General features: G+C 44.7%; 1 protein-coding gene across 8 annotated transcripts in view; it reads left to right on the plus strand.

Moving 5' to 3' along the window:
• Positions 1–3,962, plus strand: part of FN1 (fibronectin 1) — a 74,418-nt gene extending 70,456 nt beyond the window's left edge. For 4 of the 8 annotated variants that reach the window (XM_081850673.1, XM_081850675.1, XM_081850676.1 and 1 more), the window contains 4 exons: positions 106–231; positions 1,666–1,772; positions 2,484–2,594; positions 3,211–3,962. In XM_081850673.1, the coding sequence (XP_081706799.1) occupies positions 106–231; positions 1,666–1,772; positions 2,484–2,594; positions 3,211–3,288 (422 nt within the window). In that variant the 3' untranslated portion in view covers positions 3,289–3,962. The remainder of the gene's footprint in view (positions 1–105; positions 232–1,665; positions 1,773–2,483; positions 2,595–3,210) is intronic. The other 4 variants (XM_081850674.1, XM_081850678.1, XM_081850679.1 and 1 more) reach the window with 1 other exon arrangement.
• Positions 3,963–8,681: the final 4,719 nt, after the last annotated feature.

Genomic DNA, 8,681 nt, shown 5'->3' on the forward strand with positions numbered 1-8,681 from the left:
GACCCGAAGCCCCAGAATACATCAAGTGACCAACACATTGTCAAACAGGGCTCAGTGTGGATTCAGCGTCACTTTATTGATCTGTCGTTTCTTTGGTTCATTCAGAGTGGTGTCATGACAATGCTGTGAACTATAAGATTGGTGAGAAGTGGGACCGACAAGGAGAGAATGGACAGATGATGAGCTGCACTTGCCTTGGGAATGGAAAGGGAGAATTCAAATGCGAACCTCGTACGTATGGACATTACCTTTCTTGGTGTATAAAACAACATTCCTGCTGCTTGTGCTTGTCCCCAAAATAACCTAGAAGCGAAATCTAGGGTGCTATTCAACTGGGTTTCACTCAGAGTAGATCCATTGAAATTAATGGGCCAAACTTATGGATCTACTTGTGAGTTAAGCGTAGTTAAATGCCACCTCTAGTGATTTATTTTTCTGAATTAAAATGAAAAGTTGGGGTCTGATTCCTGTCCTCTGGGACAATTCTTCTTACAGGAGTGTTTAACTGACAATCAGGGTGTTCTGCACAGGGTTGTTCATTCTTTATACCACAAAGGCAAGAAAAATGTGTTCCTGCCATCAGAATTGTTGCGTTCACAAAGTAAAGGAAGGATATTTACTTGAGGCGTTCACAAAGTAAAGGAAGGATTGAACTCTGATTAATAATAATACCCACAGAGGCTTGAACCAGCAAGACTCTGGGAAGGGTGCATATAATCGTCTCTCTGTGCTTGTCCGTCTGCAGCCCCTGGCCCAAGTAGTTTTTATTCACAAAAGAACTTTTTACAGAGTGTTCGTAAGAACCAATCAGATTTCTTCTGAGCATTTCCACAAACCCACGTGGGGAGAAAGTTACACTACAACACTAATTAGCATGCATATATTTTGGGGTAAATAAGTTGAGAACTACAAAGGGGAGCATCTGGCAACCCCAGAGGTGAGCAATAAACATGATAAGAAGGATGGCCAGAAAGACCGGATCACTATCACCTTCATGTGAGATCTGTTTCCTGGCTCCAAGATTAACATCTTAAGATAAATATATAAGAAAACTACATCAAAGAAACTTGTCCACTATCTTTATGGCCCAGGATGCCTGCCTGGCGAAGCAACTGGGCTGTGTACGTGACAAGAGAAATGGGCAGTCGAGGAAATGGCCAGAGATGCAGAGGTGTAGATTGATCAAGAATCATATCAAAATAGTTTAAACCCAGTCAACACAATGCTTTCATTGCTGACACAGATGGCTTACTCTATATTTGTTATAATTCCTCATAGCAATCCCACCTGATCACTACATCTCTGGATACTACAAGGATAAAGTTTCTGCCTGGTTTAGGTGCTCCCTCATACAGGAAAGCACTGGCAACCCATGGCCCTACTGCCAATGCTGGTAGCCATAAATCAGCAGTACTCAACTAGGTTTTCTTCCCTCCTCCTCTTTTCCACAGGCTGGAGGTAGGAGAACACCTGAACAAAATCCTGCCAACCTGCTGATGAATACCACATTGGAGATAACATCCTAAATTGTCTTAAGAATCTTCCTGGCATAGGTTGGCACTGTTAAGGTGGATTTAATAGCTGAGATGTTTTGCCCTCCGAGTGGCAAAGTACATGCCAATTATTAAAAGAATTGCTTGTTCCTTTTTTTTTTTTTTTTTGTAGATGAAGCAACTTGCTATGATGAGGGCAAAATGTACCATGTAGGAGAGCAGTGGCAGAAGGAATATCTTGGGGCCATCTGCTCCTGTACTTGCTATGGAGGACAGCAGGTAAGCATTTTCATACCAGTGCTGTGACTTATAACAGGCAGCATGGTGTGTGTGAGAGAGTGGGGGGAGGCAGGGGGGGATGTGACAAACTTGCAGAATCTGGACATATTTTGTGGATAATGCCCACTCAGGTTCAGAGTTCATTACATTTTAAGTGACTCTACAGTAACAAGCACTACAAATGAAATAAATGTGACATTATGCATTTTTGCCTGGTTTTACAGGCATGCTCAGTATATGAAGTCTGATTTACCAATACTAATGCCACTTTCAGAACAAGTTCTTTTGCAGCACTGTGGATGAGCTGTTTAGAGCTGCCTAGGTGACACAGTACTGTTCCTGTCTCCTAACATGCCTTTCATTCAGATAGCTTTTGTAGTTGTTGAAATATTATTTCCCAAATGATCAGTACATCTGTTAATGCAACTTATTTAAGCCTATACTGAAAACACTTAAAATGACCTTGACCTTAAAACGCTGTTAGGGCTTCTGAGTTCCCATTGACTTAAAATCAGTGAAAATTTACCTGTATGAATGAACCCATGATACCTAGTGAATCAACCTTTCATTTTGACTGGATCTTTTCCCTTAGGATACGAAGGGAAACAATTGTGTATGCCACTTTTCTTCAGGGACAAATTTGAAATTTGATATGTATGACATATCCCATTCAGAAGCTCATGCTAAAATGTAGTGTTTGTTTATTTAAAGGGCTGGCGTTGTGACAATTGTCGTCGGCCAGGTGCTGCGCTCTCACCTGAAGGTTCTCCTGGTCACACCTATTCACAGTACTCACAGAGACAGCAACAAACTTCAAATACTGTAAGTATAGAAGCCCCATTCATTCAGCACTGCTCACCATCGTTACTAAGAATGCAAATTCCTGGTATCTTCCACTATAGACAGGCAACTTCTGTTGACTTCATGGGTCTCCCAGCAGTTTCTAAACTAAGAGACTGATCAGATGCACAGGTTCAGAATCAAGTGCTTCTAGTACAACACCAAAATATTTAGAACAAGTTAGTCATCTGCATGGCCAGCCTAAAACAGTTCTAAACCACTTTCATGTGATGACTAATCAAACATCCCTAGTCTGACTGCCACAGGCTTCCAATTCCCACAATATCCTATGGTAGGATATGGTATGAAACACGACTGGAATGCAGTTTGTGTCAAGAGTGAGTGTGTTTATTGGACCATGTCCAGGTTAGCAGCAGAAGGAAGGGAAACCAATACAGCCATCACTTTGATGAATGCAATGGAACAGGAACATTTCCATTCCCTTCAGCAGAACTGCTGCCCATCCCTCCACCTCACAATTCATCTGTTAAGGGTTTGCATTGTGAAATGTCAACAGATGCAAGTATTTTGGCTGAGCAAGATACTTTCCACCTTCTAGACCTGCTGAGCTGATTTCCTTCCTCCTCCTTTCTTCCAGCAGAATGTGCACTGCCCCATTGAGTGTTTCTACCCTTTGCATCTACAAGCAGAGACGCCAAATCGACGAGGAGACTAACACCAGCCAAGGAAAGTCTTTCTTGCCAAGACCATCCACTCTAGAATGCTGCTAGAGGAAAGCAGGTCTGCTTCGGGTGGCCAGAGTGCCTTTCTCGGCTTTGCTCAACTCACAGCTTCTCCAAGGGAGGCCACTCTTGGAGCATCTCAAGACTTCTTTTCACAAAGGATAGTTGTATACTGTCTTCTCTTTTGCTCAGTGTTTCAATACCATTCAGTATTTTCCCTGAAGACAACTCATACTAACTCATAATTTGCTCAGCAACCAGTATCCATAAGGGATTAAGGGGAGGGGCTCTCCTGCCACAGGGAATGAATGAAAATCCAAAGTTCTGTGTTCATCTAATTGTGCAGCTACCAATAGGGACTGCAAACCCCATCACTGTGATATCTAAAAATATGCACAGTCCTAATCTTTCTAAATTATCCTAATTTCTTTCCCTAGCGGTATGTTTGTATCTCGTACTGTTATTTATCAACATTGTTCTTCCTTTCCCTGCTCCCTCCCCTCCCCCTCAGTGTTTTTTTAACAGGAAAATATATTAAAGACACTTAGTACACCATTGACAGAGGAATTTGGTATAATTATGATCAGTGATTATTTTTTATACTGTAAGTGCCAAAGCTTTAACTACTGTGGGAGACAACTCTTTTAATAAAAAGATTTACAATCCAGCTGTGTGTCTAGTTGTCTCTTTCTTCTTTGGATTGTGTAGCTCATCCCTGGAACTGGAACATGGAGCTCTTCTACATCCCCCTTCTAGGCACTGAAATACAAGTGCTATATAGCACCATTGGTGAAAGCGTGGATCTATCACAACATAAAAATACATCTCCTTTATATTTTTTGAGCTTTTCATTTTTCAAAACATCACCAGCCATCTTTCCCCTGCTCATTACCTCCCTCGTTGTAAGATAGATTAGGCTGATAGGTGGCAACTGGCCTAAGGCTTCCTAATGAGCTTTGTGGCTGAGTGAAAATTGAAACTGGAATCACTAATTCATACAGCAAAGGAAATTCTCTCTCTTAGACTTTATTGTTACAAGACACCTGTCTTACGAAACAGGTGAAGAAAGCCTACCGTGAATTTATCATGGGGGTGAGGCATCTTTAGCCTACCTTGATGACCTTTTCTCTACTCTTGCCCCATTCTGATCTAGACCATTTGAACTAGTCAGGGGCGGAGGTGATGGTATGGAAAGATTTTGCTTTAGGGCAACAAGAGGGGCTGGTGCTGAATGTTGATGCTCTACGCCCAGTGATTCTGACCCTATTTTTAAAGCATTTGGCAGTGGTACTCCCTGAGATCTTAACCATCTTCAGTCACAACATGAAACACAAGGCTAAAAACATACAGAACCCAAGACTGCAATGATTACAACAACAAAATGCTAATACTGTAATACAGCTTTTGTTACACAATATGGCTTGCAATACTGTTAATGTCGAGGGACGCGGTTGGCACTGTGGGTTAAACCTCGGAGCCTAGGACTTGCCCATCAGAAGGTCGGCGGTTCGAATCCCCATGACGGGGTGAGCTCCCGTTGCTCGGTCCCTGCTCCTGCCAACCTAGCAGTTCGAAAGCACGTCAAAGTGCAAGTAGATAAATAGGTACCGCTCCGGCGGGAAGGTAAACGGCGTTTCCGTGCGCCGCTCTGGTTTGCCAGAAGCGGCTTAGTCATGCTGGCCACATGATCTGGAAGCTGTACACCAGCTCCCTCGGCCAATAAAGCGAGATGAGCGCCGCAACCCGAGAGTCGTCCGCAACTGGACCTAATGGTCAGGGGTCCCTTTACCTTTACTGTTAATGTTGCTATCATGAAAATTGCTGTTTGCAGTCTTTACTGCAGGCCAGAAGAAGAAGAGCCAGTTGTTAGTGAAGTTACTCAAGGCAACAAACTCAACAACACTCTGAGTAGGTCTTGCCAGGACTGATTGTCCCCACCTTCTACCCCCTCTAAGGCTCCTCTCTGCCAGATGTTTCCAAGCAGTTTCAAACTGCATCTGGGCATCTCTAATCTTTGTTCCGGCCTACGCATCACTCTGCGTGTCCTTGGAGATAAGGGGGGAGGGGGGCTTGTCACAGTAGATGTTAGCTATTTGTGATCAAAAATAGCTGAATACATAAATTGTTGAATATAAATCTTTACTTTGTGAAATACATTACAAATACTAACAGGAGAGGCAGGCTTCCTGTCGTCTTCTGCAGCCTCTTGCCTGCCCTCCTCTGCTTCAGCCTCGCTGTCACCAACTTGCCCTGCTCACTAAATTCTGTTGACCCAACAGCATTCCACTCCTTGAACTCTCCGCAGTGCCCCATCACCAGTCCCTGGGCTCTGAGCCTTCCTCTTCTGGGGTTTCTCTTGGTTCCTCAGCTGATGGCTCCCACCACTGTTTGTCACCCAGCCGTTCTCTGACAACAGGAAACTTCCCGGGGAACGGGGCGTATGTTACGGGCCCTGTGTGCATAAGCGAAAGTGGGGAACCCACTGCAGCCTCCCACCCAACAGTTGTTTAAAGGTTTGGTTGATTGGGATGTTGGGTCCAGAGTGGGAGAGGGAAGCAGTGGGCAGGGAGGGAGACTGTCTTGCCCCTTCCTACCCTTTGCATGGCTGGCGCTGAAGCCACTTTGTGGCTGGACTTCCTCTTTTTCCTCCAAGAGGACAGGTTGTTTTCACCTCCTTTTTTTTCCTGCCTTATTCAGGGGTAGGCAACATAAGGCCCATAGGCCACAAGCAGCCCACGGGGGTTGTTTAACCAGCCCATGAGTCACCCCCAAACCAAGCCGCCCACTCGGCAAGTCCCCATGTGCTGCGCTAAACCGGTGCAGCATGGTGTGGTGACTCGCTTCTGCGGTGCCAGAAATTGCATCTGCGCAGACGCCAGAAATCACAGGGACGTGTGCTCAGGTATGTGCGCAATCCAGCCCAGAGAGGGATCTCTGCTGGAGTGAAACGGCCCAGGCGAGGTAAAACTTGCCTGACCCCTGGTCTCATTGTTGGCGTTTTTAGCACGGTTCCATTTGTGGGGGTACCGGGATTTGTTGGATAGCGTGGGAGGGTCTCAGAGTGAGCTCTCTCTAGTCCACCATCTTCCAAGAAGTCCCTGTCATTGAGTGGGAGAGCGTGGCAGCAGTGAGAGCATCTGCACACCATTTTGGAGCCCTTGGGGTCTTTTTTTCTGGACTTTTGGCTCACTGGCGTACTCTACGGCCTCTGAGGAGTGTCTCCTTGGGGGCCACAAGGACTTTCCAGCTCTAACCCACCATTTCAGGTTAGAATTGTATTATTTCTTTATTTCACAATGCTGCATGTATGCAGTCGCATGTGACTCAATCGTGCGCAAGTAAGGGGATGACTGTATTTGCTCCTAGTAAAACTGTCCTAAAAGGCAGTTTATTTTTTAATCAGTGCAGGCCACCAGTTCAGTATGTTTGGCACCAAGCTGGTGCCACATGTATTGTCCTGCTTTCCTTTGTGCCACATCAGTGAGGCAGAGAGGGGTCTTTTTGTCTGGGCAGCACAAGACCTCCATACACCCTGCCAAGGCTTGTGCCCTGGGGAGGTCACTCAGTGCTGCAAATGCAGCCATTTGACTTCACCCCTGGAGGCACACTCCATTGTCCCTTGAGACAGATGGATGCCAACAGGAGAAACCACCAAGCACATTTTCCTACCTTCATTTGTCATCCAAGGCCAGTTCATACAACCACATAGTTGCAGGGTCACAAATAGCACGAAGCGTTCCCTTCGTAGGCTGGGCCATGTTGAACCTTGCTTTCAGAGAGATTCATTCAAGTCCCACCACCTCCAGTGGAGATTCCCCCCAAGTATGATTATGGAAGTCTTTGTTTTAGCTGTGCACTTCCAACAAGCAACTTGTTAGGCAGTGCTGCTTGAACAGGCTGTGTCCCTCTAGCCAACTACAGCACAACTTGAAATGAGCCAAGAGGCAGGGAGGTGAATGCTCTTCTGTTCCAAGTTTCGTTCTCCTTCACTTGAATACAGCCAGCGTAACTTGGTGCTCTAGATTACACCACACCTGTCTGACAAGAGCCTATGAAGGGTTTTTCTCCAGCAGCTGCAGTTCATTCTCATCTACCACTGCATCTCAACTACACCGAGTGTTAGATGAGCTGGACAGCACCATCTCTTCAACACTTGCCATTGGTTAAATTAAAAATTAAAAAGCTTTAGCTTGCCAGCTATTGACTTTGTTTTTGGTATAGAAAGTAAAGTAAAATCAAAAGCTCTTGTCTATTTAGATTAAAGTGAATTACCCAGGTGAACATACCCACACTGAGCATATACCCAAAATCTTTCTTTCTCCAGGCAAATTAAAGGCTTTCCTAAAGGAGACAGAAGTGCTGACCTAAAAGAAGTGCCACCTAAAAAAGCAAATAATTCTCTCTTACACTTTGGGGAAAACCCTTTAGAAATTGAGTCAGTTTTGTTGCTTGGTCACTTTCATGTCTGTAACAAATAACTTCTGACACCAGGAGCCCTTTGTTTAAACTGCACATCTGATCTGACAAGCACAGCAAAACATGCTTCGGAGTATTTCACAGTGGAGACATTTTTAATAAACCACCAAACACGCAGAAACCATGCTGCCAGTTTCCTCCTCCTTGGCAGTGGAAATTACCTACTCTTACCACATATTCTGCTGTCAGCATGGCAGAAGTTATTTCCATCACTTTATAATACACCTCCCCAAAGACAGTTCACATTTAATAATTCCAACTAAGCATAAGGCAAATCTTTTTAAAGCAGCAGATTGAAGCACCACTGCTCCATATTCTAGCTCACTGTTTTGATTTCAGAGTTTTGAAAACGGAAACAAACATTTAGGAAGATGAGGCTGCAGCTTTTGTAAGTCTTTATCTCTCCTGGTCTTATGTGAGAGTATGTAGGGTAGAAGAAGCTGCACAGTGCTGGAGTTTAACATATTTATAGTCGGACCACAAGTTGGTGTCCAGGTACCTAGTACAGGATACAGAGAATAAGCATACAGGAGCCCGATAAAAGCTTCAGACACTCCCGCACCAAAGTTGTTGCAGATAATCCTGCAGTTGTTCCCCAACCCTTGTTAACAAAAGAATGTATTGTGGTTTCTTATAACGGCATGGCTACAAACTACTACATTTATTCTATAAATTTACTCAACATGTACAGTGGTGCCCCGCAAGACGAATGCCTCGCAAGACGGAAAACCCACTAGACGAAAGGGTTTTCCGTTTTGGAGGTGCTTCGCAAAACGAATTTCCTATGGGCTTGCTTCGCAAGACGAAAATGTCTTGCGAGTTCCTGCGGGGTTCCCCCCCCCTTTTCTAAGCCGCTAAGCCACTTATCAGCTGATCCGCTAAGCCGCTTATCAGCTGATCCGCTAAACAG

The sequence above is a fragment of the Podarcis erhardii genome (assembly GCF_964252035.2).
Source record: "Podarcis erhardii genome assembly, chromosome: 1".
NCBI classification, from domain to species: Eukaryota; Metazoa; Chordata; class Lepidosauria; order Squamata; family Lacertidae; genus Podarcis; species Podarcis erhardii.